Source organism: Phaseolus vulgaris, chromosome 9, assembly GCF_000499845.2.
Source record: "Phaseolus vulgaris cultivar G19833 chromosome 9, P. vulgaris v2.0, whole genome shotgun sequence".
Lineage (NCBI taxonomy): Eukaryota > Viridiplantae > Streptophyta > Magnoliopsida > Fabales > Fabaceae > Phaseolus > Phaseolus vulgaris.
Window position 1 is genome coordinate 12822490 of NC_023751.2, and position 20226 is coordinate 12842715.

A 20226-nucleotide genomic window follows, 5' to 3' on the forward strand; every position below is an offset into this window, starting at 1 on the left:
TATTTTTTAATTAATTTATTAAAAATGTTATAATATATAAATTTTAATATTATAGTAACATTTTTAAATGTTACTATAAATAATATAAACTTAATATTGTAATATAATATAGATAAATATTACTATACCAAGCTAATAAATAGTATATATATATTTTTAAAATATCACTAAAAATATTTTTCTTTTAATTAAATAAATAAATGAATTATAATTATTCTATATTTTTCAAAATTATTATTCTACTACATATAATTTAATTATTTGTCTACTTGTCTATATTTAAAAATAAAAATATTTAATTATTATATTCACTAAATTAATACTACTAGAAAAACAAATATTTTCTGTTAATTTTTTTGAGAAAAAATTTATTTAAAAAATACTTATAGATTTTTCTATAAAGTACAATTTGCAAGAAAATGTATTTTAATAAATTTGACAAGAAATCTGTAATCTATTTATTTGTATTTTTTTTATATTTTTTGCAAAAAAAAAAATGAAACATTGATTATTTTGTTAAAGTAGTTATAAGAATTTTATTAATTATTTTATATTTATATGTTTAGACATGTAAAACTTTTTTAAAAATTCTTAATCTCAAATATTTATTTAATCATAACTAATTAAATTTATTTATTTATTTTATATAAATATTTCTATTAAAATTTATCATAAACTATAAATATTATCATATTTTTTATTTGATAACTTTATATCATATTAAAATAAATATGATATATAAAACTTTCAGACTATTTTTCGTAGTGTTCGTGGGTTTCAGCACAGTGTTAGCCAGTGGTCGGTGTCGGTGTCGAACGCGGTGCTCGCGGACGGTACAAGTCTTTCCGGAGCGGTTGGGAACAACACTGTGGGTTTTTATGTTTTTGCTTTGATTATTTTTTTCTATTTCCTGATTCGTTACTTGATTTGGCACGAATTGATTGCGAATTTCTTGATTGGTTGCACGAGTGAGCGCAAGCAGAATTTGTTTGATTTTGTTTTGTTTCAATTGTTCTTTGATTTTGATGTGGAATCCGATTCGGAATTCATCCTTTGAGCTGATTCCTTGAAACTCTGCAATTCAAATTACTGGTGATTTGACTTGGAATACGTGTTAATTCGTTGGTGCATTCCACTCGGAATTGTTGAAGTTCTGTCTAATTGGTGAATGGGAAGCAGTTGACTGCAGTGTTGGCGATCGAATGGCGGCACTATTCTGGTCATGACGTATTCATTGAATTGATTGAAACATTTCATGGAGCACTTGGTAAGCATTGTTTTCAGTTTATTATGAATAGTGTGTAGAAATGGTTAAATAGTCAAAATATTAACACTGCAGAATTTTGGAAACTATTTAATAAATGGTACGGGTGAATTTTAACCTTATTCCACTTTCAATTCAAGAAATCACTAAAGAGCGTGCGAGTTGAGTCTATGAGCATCTCATCCTATCTACCATCTTTACAAATGGCTAACTTTTCCTACGTAAACCAGTTTTATTAATAGAAGAACATAAAATTGCAAATTCATTGGATCGGAAGGGACATTTGTGAAGGGTTAGCAGAGAATTTTGTTGTGAAGTAGAGAGCCGAATCACCTAACTCAGAATCCTGGTTAAGTTCCATGGAAGAAGAGCATCAATATTCTGAAAGTAGTGAAGAACTACAGACCCAGAAACCGGATGGAGAAGATCAACAGTTGCAGCATCAATACAAACTACCTGGAGCTGAAGAGAAATTAGTATTGCAATTTATGGATTCAATGCATAACTACCTATCTCTCTTTGATACAGTGTCCTCCACACTTCGACAGGTAAAAGCGAAACCCATTCATTACAAGAAATTGGTAGCATCTTTTTTATAGGTATAATTTTATGGTTTACCAATTGCTTGAATTTAATTTTCGGACCTGTCATTCTGATAGAGAAAATGTTACCAATAGAAGGTGAGGTATAATACTGGTTGGATTACTTTATCAACTATTTTTTTATGATCAAATGGAGAGGTTGTGAAGTTTTTTTGAATCAGCTAGTAACTCTAGTTGAACCCTTAATTTGGCAACTAAAAGTTTCCTTAGATATAGTATTTGTCCTTTCCTTTTGGTAACCATTTATAATATATTAACAGGGATGGTTTGACTTAGCAAGTGGTAGATATTCCATGGGTGCTGCTCGCATTAATAGTTCTTTATTGGACCTGAAATTCCATTCAGCTGCTACAACATTGAAGATAACCAACTATGATGGTAAACATTTTTTACTAAAGGAAATGGTTGCGAGTTGAGACTGCTTGATTCTGGTTGTGTCATTTTCTCACCCTAGTGTGCTAGCATGCTTTCACTTTCATTTTTATGAAGCCTTTCTGTAACATGTTCTTTTTATCAATTTAGATGGAACCTCTGTTTTAATATATGAACACGCTTGTCTCAACAGGTATACAACCATGCTTCATGTTGAGTAAATGGGTATCCTCTGAAGAAAAGAGTGGTCATGAGTTAGAAGATGAGAATGTGCAGCCACAAGATAGTAGTAGTGTGAAATCTTCCGGTATGTTTTCCCTCTCCCTATGCATCAAATAATGGTTCTTGTAGTTCATTTGTTATTTGATTCTGCTGCTTAATGCTTTAGTAGCTGTTAGCGTTTCTCATTTTGTTACATATTTGGTTGTACAAACTGCTGAGGTGATCATGGCTAAGAATTTATCAGGACGTGCAGATAATGCTGACGTAAGTATTATACAAATGTTAAACTTCCTCTCATTAACATATATTAAGCATTACAAGTAGAATTGAATTTGATCTCTAATGTAATTGCTATCACGAAATATGGTGAATAAATCATAGAATTTTCTTAGCAAAAGTTCCTAAATTGTCAATTGAGCTACTGTACAAATCTTGATAGTGTCTTTTTATAGATTCAAAAGGAGCGATCCAAGTCCTTATCAGTTTTTGGAGTTCTAATTTCCCCCAAGCTTCGAGCCTCCCAGCTGTCATTTGAGAGAGGTGAATAACAGGACTAAGGATCTTAATTCCCCTCACTTTCTTTGCAAATGTGATTTTAGTCATCTGTCTATATATTGTACTTGTCATGCAGGATATATCACATTCTGTAAATTGAAATTTTTGCAGCACTAGAGACACTAGTAGAAATAGCTAATATGCAATCCTCATTGTTATATTCTTTTCACCAACTTCAGAAGGTGGAAGATACCAAAGAATGAAAGTATCATACCAGCTCCTTCTGGTACAGTTTTAACCTTATTTGCTTCTGTTTCTCTTTTACTCCGTCTGGTATTGAGGATTTTTTTTTTTTCCTTTCAATTGCATATCAAGACTATAGTGTTTTATTTGTTAGACAAGTCAGATATCATTGTAGTAATGTAAATAATGAACAAAGATGAAAACAAATATGCAATATATTTGGGCAAAATTATACTTTAATTCCCCAAGGCTTATGATAATCAAATTTAAAGTTCACTATTTTTTCATTTGATATGAGATCCTATTGTTTAAAGTTAAACAAAATTAGTGTTTTCTATAGGAACTGGATGTGCCAGTTTTATAACACTAGGTGTGTTTTTTTGAAATGTAATTTTTTTTATAGGTATATATAAAAAAAAAAAATCACAAAAATTGTTAACATCTTCAGTTTCAAACAGATATTAGCATGAAATAAGAAATTAATGCGGTTTGGTCAAACTGACATTATCATAAGGGGGTAACTTTATTTTCCTATACAAGATTCTCTTAATTGGGGGCCAAAAGCTTTTTACTTTTCCCTCCACTTAAAGGGTGGGGGAGGAGAGAGAGAGAGTGTGAACAAGAGAAATCGGTTTAGAATAGGTTATTGATTTACCCCTTCTTCCATGGATGTACTGTTCAAGAGGAAGGATGTGAGTGGATATCTATGATTTGGATCAAGGGATGTGCAGAAAAGTGAAAAAGAGGATATACATGTGAACAGTAAATATCTTCCCCCTCAAAATGAAGAGATGTAGAGGGAAAACTATGTCAGCGTCCCTTATTTCCAAATTTACAATGCTTCATTTGAATGTATTAGTATTTTAAAAAAATTATTGTACAATGTTTAAAATATATATATATATATATATATATATAATATTTAAAATGAAGAAACAAATCATAATAAAATTTAAGGAAATTTTAAGTTTGTTTATTATTTTATAAAATATTATAAATCAGTGTAAAAAAAATATAGTTAAATAAAATATTTCATTTATATATTAGTTATTAGAGTATATCAGGTAATATCTATTTTTCAAGTTCTAATCAGATATTTTATTAAATGTGATTAGATTTAATTAAAATTAAAAATATTACCTGGGTTGATCATGGCCATCACCAAAAAGTTATACTAAACATTTTTCATTTATTTTATACTAAATATTTAATTTATTTAATACAAAAAATCTCTAAAAACAATCCATCATTTAAAATAATTTTATTCTAACTTAAATTATTCATTAGAAACTGAAAATATAATTAATATATTTCACGTATTTTTACATAATTTATTAATAAAAATTACACTTTATTATAAATATTAGTTATTAAATAAATTTAACTAACACAACTATTTAATAAAACAAAATAATAATAATAATTAATTATTAAACTATATCGAATTATACTACTAATACGTTTTTATTCTTATTTTTTATTATAATTTTTTATGGAATTTTTTTCTATGGTTAATTAAGTTATATTTTTGTTACCGTTGATTTTTTAAATTGTTTTATTGTGAGGTTTTTTAATATTAAAAAATAGTAATTTTTTATTTATATAAGATATGATTTATTTTTTAATTTTATTGTATATGTTTAATATTTAAAAAAATTATTTGAAATTCTGTTTTTTTTTATGTTTATATTAATATATTTATATATATAGTTATTATGTTTATGAGTTATAATTTATTTTATTATAATTTTTTTATGAATTTTTTTTCTATTGTTAATTACGTTATATTTTTGTTGTAGTATTTTTTATTTTTCATTTTCAAAGAGTTTTTAATATTAAAAAATAATATCTTTTTATTTATATAGGATTTGATTTATTTTTCAATTTTATTATTTGAAGTTCTATTTTTATTTAATTTGTTGAATACATATTTTTTTTAATTATAATTTTTATATTATACATATTTATATTTAATATATATTTTTAATTATAATTTTTAAATCTACGAAATGTGAAAGTTTTTATTTTTAAACAAAAAACAACTCATTTTATTATTAATTTTTTTAATAGACAAGGGTTAATTTGTAAAGTAACATTTCACATTTTTAAAAAAAAATTAAAATTCTCTCATAACCATTACATAACTCACAAACTCTCATAAACTTTCTTCACACATTCACCCTAATATATCATGATCGAAACACTCTCATTTTCTTCACACTTTCCTCACACATCCACTCCATCAAATCCTCACACATTCCCTTCCTGATCCAAACATAGCCTTAGTAAGAATTTAGCGGAACACGTGAAGATGATTTTTTTTCCCACTTTATTAATTTCTTACACACCCTGCTGCTGGAATGCATCACTTGTGGACAATCTGATTTCAGTATTGGGAATCCAGCATTTGCTGATTATTAGATAATTTACTAGTTGTTAGATAAAATAAATTTGATGAAGAAAATAATTTTAATTTAAAAAGTAAAAATTATTTTCCTAAGATGGTGAAAACATTTAAGTCCATTTTAATCAATAATACCATTAACAGGAGGGACGTCACTGATGTGTTTTATATATTCTGCATAATTTACTGCAGGTTTACATCAGAACCAAGATTGAGAACTGTGCCTGGTATCACATGCCAATGATTGAAAACTGAAACACTACCAACCTTAGTTGAAAGCCAAATCTTTTCGACATAATTTTTTTTCTTCATTTCACGTTCCAATATTTATGACAAGTTATTTGTATCTCCTTTTTACTCAATAAATAGTGGGGTAATAGATCCATAGAGAAAGAACCAGATGCTTGGTGATTAACGACAATAGTGCGCAAAGAGTACCGAAATGATTACGTAGATTGCAATCAAAACCAAAACTGTATTCATAGTGCAGACAAAAGTGGTGGCTTTGTTGACATGGACGATTGGTGAAGAAGAAAAGTAAAAAAAAGAAAAAAGAGAAGCATGTGGAAAAGCCTAACTATAAGCACAAACCCCATTTCTCAGTGGTTGATGGGCCTTAGAGCCCGGAACATATCTCAAACCTTATCTCCAACATCCCATCTTCCTTGCAAAAATCAAAATTATAAAACATCCTTCAAGTTTGTTGGCATAGTTACTAAGCACATTTTAGCTACTGTCCATCTTAATATTTAATGTCTTTTTCACATTTTTATCCAAATATATGTTTCAGTGATTTAAAAAGGAGTTTGCAAAGTTTCGGTCTTAATTCTTAATATTTTGACCTTAAGTATATAAAATAGAATACGCTTTGTGTAATATCTGAGGTATATTGTCACATTTACAATTTTCATTAATTTCTACTAAAAAAAACTTTTTAAATTTTCGACTTAAAAAATTTAATATTTAATTATGTATATCATGTAAAATTGAATCACATGAATGAATTTTCATTACTTTATTGCCAACTTCTACGCACCATAACCATCATCAATTCATCATCATAATACTACTTTAGAATCAAATACCCAATCATGCCAAATTATTGGTTGGTCCACCTACTCTATCCTTGGCACCATGTCAACGTGGCACCGTTGATTCATTTGCATCTGTGAAAACAAAAAGGAATCAGTGTGTACGTGCCACTTACTTTGTTCACCAATTTGCTAGCAAACTGCTAAGGAACAAGATGATGAGAAAATCAACATTTATTGGAGAACCAGAATCAGTGCTATGCTTAGGACATCTATCCTTCATTTTGAAGCTATCCATGTTTCTTTGTTTTCTCTCTCTGGTTCCATCGTTTTGGTGTCTAATCCAGTACATTTGGAGTATGAGACTGTTTTTTTTTTTTGTTTAATCCCAATCATGATTTGGTTTAATTGATGCTTTTGATTCTCTATGGTTAAGTCAATATCTATCTAATCTGACAAGAGCATTGTTGGCTTAGAGACTATTTATACACAATATATGTTTTCATGATAGGAAATACTTAGCCCACTTAATTAGTTACTATTCTTTTTATCTTAAATTATCTTAAAAGTTCATCAAACCTATTTTATAAAATTTTAATATTCATACAGAACAATTAAAGGTGTAGAAAATTCAAATAATTAAGGATAACTCATCATTTCAATTTCTCAATCATGATCCATTGAACTAATTGATTCGTCGGTGATTCATGTCAATCATCACCGTGCAATTATATTTTCTTAACCCTATTGTCTTATTTAAACTAAATATATACATTACTTCTTCTTAAATAACCATTTGAGCTCCGTTTTATTAAGCATTAAATATACGTATTGACCTTTCTGTATGTATTCGTATACTGGCCATAAACCATTTCTTCACATTTACGAATTATAATTTATGTTTTATGTTCACCAAGCAGTGCAGGATAGGTTTGATGGCCTAGTCTTGCTGGTTTTTTACTTCAAATTCTCATTCACACCACAATTACGAAACACAATACTCTTAACACCCCTTCACGCCTCTTTTCTATAATTTTATAGTTTTTCAGCTTGTGGCATTGAGATTTACCAAATAAATAATGATTAGGTGTGAAATTCTAAGGGTTTAAAAATTTCATCATTAGGTTGTCATTTTCTAACCCCATAGAACTGAAAACAAATCACTAATCCAAAGTTGACTTTAATCTCACTCACAAGCAACTTAACCTTGTTAGGAAATCCATGTAAAAAAGCAAATTTGGTAACAAATGCATAAATTTAAAAAATTGGTATTTATTTTTCATAATAGAGTTAAAATAGTACACCCCTAAATAATGAAATCATGATGATGGTTTCAACTATTGGATTCAAAGATTAAAAATGAGAAAAAAAAATGCTTGAGAAACATGTTTGCTAGTGGATGTTGCTTTCATTTTTCACTTGTCATTTCTTGCTACCTTGATGGGTGCGTAGCTACCTTTCAAGTCTAACCACAACTCTGTCTTTTTTTCTTCACAGGCAATCCTTTTTTTTTTAATTATAAAAACAATTATTTTAACTTGTTGAACAAAAGTTTATTAAAAGTAAAATCTGGAAACATCAAATTAGTTTAAATATTAAAAATGTCATAATATTTAAATTTAAATTGTGTCTCAATCCTCAGTAATATTAATAATAATAATATTTAAATTATTTAAATATTAAAAATATCACATTTTTGTTGTTTGTGTCTATAGTTAGACATTTCCAGTAACATTTGAATCATTGTTGGATAGAGTTCAGCCTTTTTGTTTTAGTATTAAAAATAAAAGTTATTATTGCTTCAGTCTCAAACATATCCTCTTTTTATACTCCAGTCAAAACTCAAACAATTTTATTTATAAGAAAATAAGTTACGTATATTTCCCAACATTATGTTATGAGATTAAAGAGTATAAAAGTCATTTTAATAATCTCAAATGCTACATTAAAATGTTTTCACATAAACTTATTCATTCTCCAAAGATTAGTTAAAAAGTATTAAACGCAGAAAATATATTTTTTTTTTTTTACGAGACAGAAAAAGTTAGTAAACAATACTTAAGAAGTTTAAACTTTTACTTAATATTCATTAACAATTAATCAGTTAATATAAATTAATAGATTAATTGAAGTTAATATTTAAAACAAAATTAATGAGTGAATTAATGATATTTGTAAAGCTGTTCTTGAGTCAAGGGTGGATATACATTATGGATATTGTGGGATATGTCTCCACAAAATGTTTATTTTATTTGTTAACGTATGAAAAAAAAAAATCATTTCCATATATATATATATATAACTGTGGTTAATGCTCAAATATAATAAAGATGATAATTTCTATTAAAATAGTTAGTGTCTCCAAATTTAAAAATAAAATTAAAATTCGTACTGATAATGACTACAATAATATTGTAATTAAAATTACCATAAAAAGAATAAAAATAAAAAGGAAATCGAAATTAAAAATAAGAAATAGTATTTGCAAGGAATAAAAACCAAAAACGAGCTAAAAAAATTCTAAAAAATACTTTCATTTAAAAGTAGAATGCGATTTACATACCACGTAGATATGAAAGTTTAGTTCCCAATAAGAATTTGTTCAAATTTAATTATTATTTTTTTCAATCGTGGTTTAATATTTCCTATAAATACTTTATATTTTTTTACAAAAACAATTTAAATGACTCCTTTTAACGACATACTGTGTTTTAAGAATTAATGCATAAATTTATTTAAACGATAAAAAAAAGTTAAACTAATTGTATTTATATAACTTTTTATTTGTAGTGATTTTTTTAAAAATTAAATTATTAATGCCATATTTATAATTAAAAAAATAGTTTTTTTATTGTAAAGAATAGTATGTTATAGAAGATACAAAATTCAATGAAGTTTTCATGTTATGTAGATCTGTTCTATTAAAAAAAATTACGATAATACATCTTAAAACTATATTTACGTTAAAAATGCACTTATGTACTATTTCGATTTCAACAAATAGAAAAACATATAATCAAATTAGTCAAATAAAAATAATTACAATGACACGGTTTTGCTATTTACAATAAACCGCCTTATGGAGGTAACAAAGTTACATATATTATTTTACGAAAATTATTATAAAGACGTTGATAACATTAAATAATTTTTTTCTTAAATATATTGATTAAATATAATTTAAAAATAATTATTTTAAAAAAAATATTAAAATAAGACTAGTAGAAAATGGTTTAATTAATTTTTTAAGTTGAAATTTGTATATTTTTAATTAATTTTTTATTAAAAATTTTGTTCTACTTTGAATATTTAAAATTTATATATTTTTTCAATTGAGTCATTATCATGTAAATTAGATTGATGTAGTTGTTATTTTGCATAGTAATTATTTACATGCCTTCATATGAAAAATAAATAAATAAAATGTTTGAATTAAGTTTTAAAAGTTTAGTAAATTGAATATTTTGAATTGTGTCTCTATTAAAATATTTTTTTATTTAGTATCTAAAATTTTTATATTTTTCAGTTGAATTTTTATTGTCAATTCGAATGATATGGTCATTTAATGTTTTGTATTTTTAAATAGAACATCACGAATTGGACAATAAATAAAATGAAGTTCTGGAACACTAATTTTCTTATCAAACATCCTTGTTTCGCATCTCTATATGGTTGATTTTTTGATGTTTTGTTTGAGCCGTCAAAGTTAAATGGTCATGTTACTTCCATTGACAATATAGACTAAATTGAAAATATAAAGATTTTAAATACTTAATAAATCAAAAAAGTTGTCGACTCCATTTATTAACAATTGAAACACTCATAAAAAAAACTTAAAACTTATTCAAGTCATTTTTTTTCAAAGATTTTTTTTTAGCAGAGGTATATATATATATATATATATATATATATATATATATATATATATATAATAGAAGTTGAGAGATATGATATTAATCTTGATAATCTTGTTGAAGTTGTTGTTGACTAGGTGGAGGTGGATCTCTTGTTGGTCAAAAGTTAACAAATTTCCTGAAGATAAGGGCTGCTTCAGGATCTCAGGTTGAAAATTTTGTTAGTATATCCTCTTTGGAGGATGTTCATGAATAAGATTATTTGCTATAAAAATATGAGTTGTTGTCTCTTGAAAATGATGGTCTTTTAGAAGGATTCTCACATATCAAATATGTAACTAATGTAACAAGTCTTAAATTAATTATGGTTAAATTGGTTACTTCGTTTCTCAAGATTTAGTCTTAAAAAATTGTTTTAAATATCTTTCAAGTGATGAACAAGAGACTTCAGAGTCATGTCTGGTCATCTTGACAACAAAAATAGTTGAATATATCTTGGTTGATATTTTCTTAGAAGAAACCAATTTAATCTCTAAGTTGTGACTGAAAAGATGGATAAGGAAGAATGAACTGGTTCAAACCTTCACGAGACCAGAACATCCTCCTAAATCTAGAGTGAAAGCCAATAAGATGATTTCCAAAAGAGGTCAACTCAAGAAAAAATAATGGTAATGACGTTTATCAATATCATAAGATTGTATTACTATTTCTGAATGCAAGCAAAGATTATTCTGATTCGATTTTTGAGATTCAATAGTTCATCTTTGTTGTCTTTATGGAAATTACACATTAAAGAATATTCTTTTGTTTGTCTTCTTGTGTTTATTTAATTTTTCTCTCTTTTAGTTTAAACTCTCAATGCAATTGCTTAGGCTACTCTTTCAAGATATTTCTTTTTTTGTTTTTTGTTTTTTTCACATAAGTTTGATATAGCCTCTCACATTTATTTATGTTATTTTTCATATAATGACACTATCTATAATGAATTTTATTAAAAAATATCAAATCCTTTTCTATTTTTAATATAAAGAGAGCTGTAAAAAAATAAAATAATAAAAACTTAATTAAAATATATAAAATTTAAATATTCAGTAGAAGGAATATCTTTTAAAATAACTCAATTAAAAATATTCAAACTTTTTTTAATTAAAACTTATTTTTATTATTGTATAGTTTAACTATTTTTTAATAGATTTTTATTATCACTTTTGATAAAAACTTTCTATTACCGGCAATAGTTTATTTGTTTTGGTTAGAGGGAGGGGCACAACTCTTCTTATTATAGGCACTATTAGTAATTTAAAACACTGTATTTTCCTTTAATGCTTTATTTATTTCACTTGTTTCTTAATGATCAATAAATGAGTCCCCACCAAAACCTACTCCATTATAAATTGTTCTCTTTGGACCATTCCACATCTCTCTCCATTCTTTCATCTTCAACCTCCCACTCCTCTTTACTCATTTTTCTGCAGACTATTCAGAAGATTGATTGGTAGCTACATACTGCATCGATTCAACGTTGTTCACTACATCTTCTGTCTCACAATATCATGCTCTTTGATATCTCTAACCCATGCCTTCGACTTGGTCTTGGCCTCCAAGATCAGTCCCAAGAAACTTGCATGAAGAGCCATGAACAAAGGCAGAAAAAAAAGGAAGCCGATCCACGTAACAGGGCTCACCCATCACTTAGGTTAAGACCACCCCATGATGACGCAAACAATAACCACCAAGTTACAAAGACTGATTCCGATGAATATTTTAATTTTCACCCTCATGCTTCTCCTGCCAGTGCAGTGTCTTCGTTTTTTAACTCATCAAGCTTCATCAAGAGAGAGAGAGATCAGTTGGCGGGTCAAGAACTCGAGTTAGAGGTAGAGAAGTTTCCCTCGAACTTAAGGGTTGTGGATCTTGATGAATATGGTTGCTCCAAGAAGAAGCTTAGGCTCACCAAAGAACAATCTGCAGTATTGGAAGATAGCTTCAAAGAGCATTCTACTCTCACTCTGGTATATTTCATTTCCAACTCATCAATCAATAACTCTTAACATCTCTTTTCTACTTTTCCAAGAAAGATTTGAACGATTTTTATATTTTCAAGATATTAAATAATTTCTTTAAGGGCTGAAAAGAAGATATTTATGGTACCACATAAATTTAATGACAGAGGTAGTACTGTTATTTATTTATTTTACTAATCAATCTTTCATTTAATGAAAGTTCTCTCCTCCTTCTTGGTTTTTGGCATGTCTAATAAGCTTTTCAGTTACTGATCCGAAAATAGTAAATGCATTAAAGTTTTTAGACTTTTCTGAATGCAGTTATCTAATAATTATTATCAGTTATTAGTCATTTCTAGTGGATATACTATTTACTTTATTAGGTGTAGTTTAAGTTTTTCTAAATTTTTTTAAATCAAGCATTATTTACATTTTATTTCAAATAAATATTAAGACTAATTTCATAAATCAAATAAATGAGAGAAATATTGTTCACTAATTAATTATTGTTGCATTAAAAATTATAAACTAATTAAGTGGGAGAATGATTTAGTATTTTAATTTATTTTATAGAAAATACTATAAGAATATTTTAGTAAAAGTTTACAATTCATTAACTTATTTAATATTTTTTCAAATATGTGAGATAAAATCTTAAACTTATAAAGTAAAATGGAAGGTGTAATCGTTTATTAATGATTAATCTCCTGTCTCAGAATATCACGGTATTTCTCTAATAGTTAAAGTTCAAATACTAATAAGGAATATGATTTTGATTCTTAATATGGATGATGATGTTTTAAAATAACTATTGTTGGCATTTGCTTCAGACACATAAGCAAGAATTGGCAAAGAAACTGAATCTGCGAGCAAGACAAGTGGAGGTATGGTTTCAGAACAGGAGAGCCAGGTGAGTTATAATTGCTCTCATATTTGGACTACATATTCACTACAAATCTTTAAGAAGTTATTTACATAATAATTACTATAATGAAATAATGAAAGATAATAATCATTGTAATTATAATATATAGTTATATATAAAAATATATAAAAGAAGATTCATTATAACTGGTGTAATAATTTTTTTTATTCTACTTTTATTTAATATATCTCATTTTATTAATATAATAAAATATTTTTTCATTTCATATGAATTACTTAATTTTATTTTTTTAAAATTAATATTAATGTACAGATTTTATATGACTTCTTTACCCTTATCTTAGTTCTTTATTTTAAGACAATAAAGAAAACATACTCTCACACATTTTCACACAAAATCTCACATATAAAATAAAATAATCTTTACTTTTAATCATTATTTGCACTCCATTTTTTACTTTTTTTCAATTTTGACTTATCCAAAATTATTTTTGTATGTATGTTACATTTCTATCATCATAAAAATTTAGTAAAAGAGAAAAATGTGGATACACAATAGCAATCGCACATGTATTTTCATTAGTAATTAATAAAATAGATTATTTGTCTAACTATTTTCTTTACGTATACATTATTTCATATTTTAATATAAGTTTTAATAACCTTTTTTATTTTGATAATTGTCGTAATAATTACCTTTTAACTCTATTTTATTTCTATAACTATCAAAATCATTATTTCTTTTTTACAATCTTATTTTATTTAATTACGTATAAACCACATCATAAATCTTTCACTATTTACTATTTAACCTAGATAATTTACTATTTATTTGTTTTTATGGATTTGTTGAACATGTAACGAGATGTTTCTTATTCAATTACTATTGTTTATATAAACAATGTTATGTATGTATTTTGATCAATAAAAAATATACTTTCCAGGTCAAGAAAACAGAATAAATAAATAAAGCACTTCAATATATACTTTTAGTATTTGAAGTACAATATTTTTTAAATCAATGATATATATAGTATAAGATCTTCAAATTTAAAATAAACCATTCATTTAAGTTATATAGATATATTGTAATGATATTGAGTGTGTGAATAAGAATATATAAGTGACTGGTGGCAATATTATTGTTTCTAATGTCATTTATTATACATATGCGTGGTAGGAATAAACTGAAACAAACGGAAGTGAACTGTGAGTTACTGAAAAAGTGCTGCAAAAGTCTAACAGAGGAGAACAAGATTCTGCAAAAAGAGTTGGAAGAGCTTAAATCGATGAAAACAGCATTGCAGGGACCCATTTTTATGCAGCTTCCAGTGGCAACCCTTAGAATATGCCCTTCCTGTGAGAGAATTTGCGGTGGCAGCGGCGCCACCACCAACAATGGCTCCTCTCCCACCACCAACTCCACCTTGCTTGTGGGCCCAAAGCCCCCTCATGATCACCACTTCTATAAAAATAACTATACATTCACACAATCATCTGCAGCTTGCTAGCTACCTACCTAAGGAAGCTAAATAATACAACTTAATTAAATATTAATAAATAAAACCTTTTTTACTGTTAAAAATCATTTAAAATTATGATAAAAGTGTATTCACGATATCCCTTATTTTTATCATTTTTTATAATTTTTGTTTCTTAAATAGTACCTTGTGTATATACTTGTTAGAATTTTTTTTTTTCTTACAAGAATATTTCACTTCTACCAATGATATATATATATATATATATATATATATATATATATTTCACTTTTACCATTGTTATATATACAGTATCATCCTCCTCCAATTATTTAGATCTATCTTGTAATATTATTGTAAACATGCAGCTTATTGTTAATGCATGTGATTAAGCTACAAGAAAGTGTATTAATTTTTGCGAATCTCATTGGTTATGAACTACAGAGTATGGGCTGATAAAAAAATGGATTAGTGAATATGATTATCCGTTGATTAATCTTTAAATGGCAAGAACGATTTACTTCTTGCATGTGATTTACTTGTTGTACATATAAATAATAATAACAATAACAATAAATATATTTTTTAATAATAAAGAAAGAAATTTATATAATAATTATATTAGTTATAAAAAAAGGTAAAGATAAAAATAATAATGTTATTTAATATAAAAATAAGCTTTTGTCAAATATTTATAATTATAAATATTTTGGTTAAAATAATTATAATTTATAAATAAATAAATCAAATTAATTTTTTAATAATTTTTAAATATAAGGGTAAATTTGTAAACTTACATTTTTATCAATTAAAAAAAATATAATTTTAATCACACTCTCATCAGATCACTCACAAACTTTCATAAACTTTTTTAACACTCTTTACTTTATTTATCTTAATCCAAACAACTTCATTTTCTTCACACTTTTTCTTTAAATCATCTCAAATCAACTTTTTCAGATTTATTCCCTAATCGAAACAAAGCATAAATATACAAATGAGATAGTTATTATACTTCTTTTTAGAAGTATAGAGAATCTTTCATTAGTTTTGGGTTCTACTCCTATCCCTCCTATTTTATGTTTATGAACAAAGTTTATTAAAGTTTGTGAGTGATGTGATAGTTGTAAAAATATTTTTATTTTTTTTAAATGTATAAAAGATAAGTTTACAAAATTATTCTTATTTTTAAAAAAATTAAATATTTAAATAATAAAATATGAGATATGTTTGTATAAATTTAATTTAATTTTATTTGAACTTCAAATAAATTGATATAAAAGACATAATTTTATTTTTATTCTTTCATAGTTTTTATATTTATATTACTAATTTATTTTCTTTTACTATTATATAAATACATTGATATTATTATTATATAAATACATTGATATTATTATCATATAAATATATAATTTTTATTATTATATTATATTATTATAATAATTAATTATAATATTATTAAATTTATAACCTAGTCCATTAAGTTTAATATATAATCTATTATGTTACAAATTTTTATAACATCATGGATTTTCATAATCCATTAATTATCTTATAAAATTTATAAAAATACTACACATCAAACAACTTAATTTATTATGTTATAAAATTTATAATTAATTTTTATTTATTTATAATATAAATATTTTTTATTGTAATATATAAAGTGTTATTTTATACGTGTATAAAAACAGAGGGTAATTTTGACTTTTTGACAATAATATGTAAACTTTTTTAACTTTCTTGTCTTTTCTTCGTTCCACAGAGGAGGCTGATTTTATTCCTCTCCCAAATCTTTGTCTACGAAGCATTAATCTTATAGAAGTTTACCTTAAAGCTAGAAGTCACTTCGGAGGATGCTCTTCAACATCAAGATATTTTGGGTTCTAGCCTTGTAGAAGAAAATTGTTTCATCTGCGAACTGCAACAGATTCACTTCTAGATTTTTCTTTCCCACCTTTATCCCATCCAACATTTGTTTTCTTGCAACCTACTTAACTAATTCTGCTAATCATCCCATCACTATTAAAACACAGGAATGGAGCTAGCAAATTCCCCTTTAGTTGAAACGAAATTCTTTGTTGAACTTTCATTAACTAATAAGATATAAATTGTACATGATTCTAGACAACTTTTTATTTGCTTAATCCATTTTAAACAACAAAAGCTAGTTTTTTTTTATCATATAATAAAAGAATTATCAATTAACTGAATCATACACTTTAGAAATTCACTTCTTCAATCACCTTACTTTCTTCTTTTTTTTCTCCTTATTTCATTCACTTCTTCGATCACCTTACTTTCCTTCTTTTTTTTTCTCCTTATTTCATCCACCACGTCCTACAACATTCTCTAATAAAACATCTATCTTCTATAAGTGCACATTGTTTATGGTTAACGAATTTTTGTAAAACTCTCTTATTTATGGATTGTTTTTGTTATTAGGGATGATAAAGTGGGTCGAGCCTAGGGTCGGTCCACCAACCTGTCATCATTTAGGTGGCATGGGTCAACCTTTTGAATCCGTTATAGTTCGTATTGGTTTGGTATACCTAATTTGTCAATCCGGCTAGGCTAACCTGTCAACCTTACCTTTTTTATTTTTGTCACTTTTAAAGAGAAATCTTATGTTTTTAGAATTAAAATTGGTGGTGATCAGTGTTTTATATAGGACTTTACTTACATTCATTTCTTTATACATAGTTTAATTCATTAAAGTATTGTTGATATTTACTTTATTTTGTTTGACATTAAACCTTCTTTGATCAAAATATTAAAGTTTGATTCATTTTATTGTCAAAGTGATATCAATAACTACAACCAAATAAATATATATAAAACAAAAAAATTATAAAAAAATTTGAAAAGTGATGGATAAGCTCGCTAGTTCACCATATGATGAGGAGGATTACTAATTTCAACAATGATATAACTTTGAATGGTTAGCCCGATCCACCTCATTTTTAGTGGGTCATTGGCAAATCGGGTTAAATCAGATGGACCCATTTTGCGCCTTCTATTTGTTTTGTAAGCTTGGTGACAAATTTATAATTTTTTAAAATGGTAATGTTGTTACATCTTATTAATCCTCTTAACATTATATAGAAAAATAAGTAAAAACACAATTTATAACTTAAAATATTAAATTAAATTTATTTTTTATATTTTGAAATTAATATTTTTATAAAATATTTGGTATTAAATATAAAAATGTTAATTTTTCTTGTGTATTATTTCATAATAGAAAATTATATTTTGACAATTTTTAAACGAAACATTCACTTTACAATTTACTTTAATAATATATATTAGTATTTAAATTTATTTTTTTAAAATATGATTAAAATGTTAATTTTTTTTCTGCTGTTTATCAAAATATGAACACCCAAAAATAATATACCTTTTAAATTTTTAAAAATAAGATTTGAAATCACTAAATAGAAACTAATTTTAGAGACAAGATTAATTAGTTATTATAATGACTAAATTATATACTACTTTAGAGACTTAAAAAAATGATTGGTATCTAAAGTAGTTTTTAAAATTATAAAGTAGTTTTTAAATTGGTATCTAATTAATTAATTGGTATATAATTAGTTACCAAAGTTTTAGCTACCTATTTTGGAATCTAAATAGTTGGTAGTTAAAACCCATCTAATTACCTACACATTTTAGTTGGTAGCTAAAACCTACCTTGGTAACTAATTATATACCAATTTAAAATTTATTTTATAATTTTATAACCTATTTTAGATACAAATAATTTTTTTTTAATTTATAAAGTATATCTAATTTAATTAATATAATGACTAATAATTTTTAGTTTTTAAAATTGATTTTTATTTAATAATTTTTTTAATAGTAAATATTTATAAACTCATAGATAGATAGTTGATTGGAGACAACCTTCAGCACTTGGTCATTTATTTACTGAGTTGATTTGACTTGAATAAGAAGCCTCTCTATGTTATGTAATTTAAAACTGGTTCAATAGGTTTATACATGGATATAAACTAGTTTTGAGATATTAAGGTTGTTTGAATGGATATAAATAGTTTTTGAGATATCCCATCTCTTCACTTGTACGTACTTTTGACAAATAGTAAGCTCTTCATATAGGAACAAAACTTGAGTTTCATGGAAACAGAACACATTAAAATAAATAGTAAGATAATGAGAACAAAATTGTAATTTAGGTCTAATGAAATTAATACTATCACTATTATTTTCTTGATTGAAAATAAACTATTTACTTTTTAACTATTATTATTCTTGCTTCTTTTTTTAACAGAACCTGAAACTAATAGATACTGCTATACTAAAGCATTCCAAGAAGAAGTAATTTGGAGACTGAAAGAAACACAGAAACTTAAATGAAGCGATCCTTGCAATGTTTTAAACATTCACAATTTGTTTAGATTATAGAATGTAAGAAAATAAGGAAAGAAAAGAATATGTAATGACAAATAAATTTTTTCAAATTAAATAAAAAGAAAGTAAAAAAGAAAAATTAAAGAAAAAATTACCAATTAATTATTTAATGTGATAAAATAAAAATATAATTAAATATGAATAAATATTCAAAATACTTATCACCCCGTTTTTACTTAAAAAAAATTATTTCATTACAAATTGATGTCTGCTTAAAATATAATAGTAGATTATTTGAATTGCATAATTTAGATAATATTATGCAAAAGAATTTAAAATATAAATTAAACAAAAAATAAAATTCAATCACAAAATCTAGGTAGATATATTTTTTTCCCTAAGAATTGATGTAGATTATCAAACTTAAATAAAAATTAATAACATCTTCAACAACATGAATGGATGATATATGCTCAATTTGAAAAATTATAGTTATGAAACTGGTTTGTTTTGGTCGCAGAGGATAAGTTAATAGAGAAAACTGTCACATGTGAATAAACTCCAATGTGAAACTATTGAAAGATGTGTTTTAATAAACTTATAAATAAATAGTCAACACAATGAACTGTAATTCATCTCTTTAATTAAAAAACTGAGAGATAAAAGATGTTGCGAAAATATTTGGTTCTCTTTCTTTTATAATATAATGTAATTTTTTTTAATTCAAGCTTTAGATTTTATGCGTACTTGCTATAAAAAAAATTATTAGAATAAATTACTAATTTTAATTTTTTTTAACAAACAAATTTTTAACATAAATTATATTATAATATTATAATTAACATTCTGATCAATAATTTTATATGAAATATTTTAATATCTTATCCCACATTAAACATAAATTTGTCACACAAAATTCTAATGATTTTATTTGAAGTATAAAATTTAAATTAAAAACGAAAACCAATATAAAATATAAGAAAAACAAATATATTT

General features: G+C 25.4%; 2 protein-coding genes across 14 annotated transcripts; both read left to right on the top strand.

The window, feature by feature from the left end:
* Positions 1-733: 733 nt before the first annotated feature.
* LOC137821565 (uncharacterized) lies at positions 734-6023 on the top strand. 13 transcript variants are annotated; one of them, XM_068626214.1, is made up of 9 exons: positions 734-868; positions 1152-1267; positions 1495-1812; positions 2127-2244; positions 2432-2545; positions 2705-2724; positions 2913-3000; positions 3127-3241; positions 5795-6023. In XM_068626214.1, the coding sequence occupies exons 3-8, from the start codon at positions 1624-1626 to the stop codon at positions 3216-3218; spliced, it is 621 nt and encodes a 206-aa protein (XP_068482315.1). In that variant the 5' UTR covers positions 734-868; positions 1152-1267; positions 1495-1623; the 3' UTR covers positions 3219-3241; positions 5795-6023. The 13 variants fall into 13 exon arrangements, 10 of the variants coding, with proteins under 10 accessions (XP_068482315.1, XP_068482320.1, XP_068482314.1 ...); XM_068626219.1 differs by lacking the exon at positions 5795-6023 and having other exon boundaries at positions 3092-3438; XM_068626213.1 differs by lacking the exon at positions 5795-6023 and having other exon boundaries at positions 3127-3438.
* A 5880-nt stretch (positions 6024-11903) lies between these two features.
* On the top strand, positions 11904-15070 carry LOC137822907 (homeobox-leucine zipper protein HOX15-like). Its single transcript, XM_068627932.1, has 3 exons — positions 11904-12499; positions 13321-13400; positions 14556-15070. The coding sequence occupies exons 1-3, from the start codon at positions 12041-12043 to the stop codon at positions 14884-14886; spliced, it is 870 nt and encodes a 289-aa protein (XP_068484033.1). The 5' UTR covers positions 11904-12040; the 3' UTR covers positions 14887-15070.
* Positions 15071-20226: the final 5156 nt, after the last annotated feature.

What these genes read in the sequence shown, in the direction of transcription:
- LOC137822907 (XM_068627932.1), top strand. Translation starts at nt 12,041, where the DNA reads ATGCTCTTTGATATCTCTAACCCATGCCTTCGACTTGGTCTTGGCCTC. An exon ending in AGCATTCTACTCTCACTCTG is followed by an intron (nt 12,500 to 13,320) that starts GTATATTTCATT and finishes CATTTGCTTCAG; the next exon opens with ACACATAAGCAAGAATTGGC. An exon ending in TTTCAGAACAGGAGAGCCAG is followed by an intron (nt 13,401 to 14,555) that starts GTGAGTTATAAT and finishes TATGCGTGGTAG; the next exon opens with GAATAAACTGAAACAAACGG.
- LOC137821565 (XM_068626214.1), top strand. Translation starts at nt 1,624, where the DNA reads ATGGAAGAAGAGCATCAATATTCTGAAAGTAGTGAAGAACTACAGACC. An exon ending in TAGTAGTGTGAAATCTTCCG is followed by an intron (nt 2,546 to 2,704) that starts GTATGTTTTCCC and finishes AGAATTTATCAG; the next exon opens with GACGTGCAGATAATGCTGAC. An exon ending in GACGTGCAGATAATGCTGAC is followed by an intron (nt 2,725 to 2,912) that starts GTAAGTATTATA and finishes GTCTTTTTATAG; the next exon opens with ATTCAAAAGGAGCGATCCAA.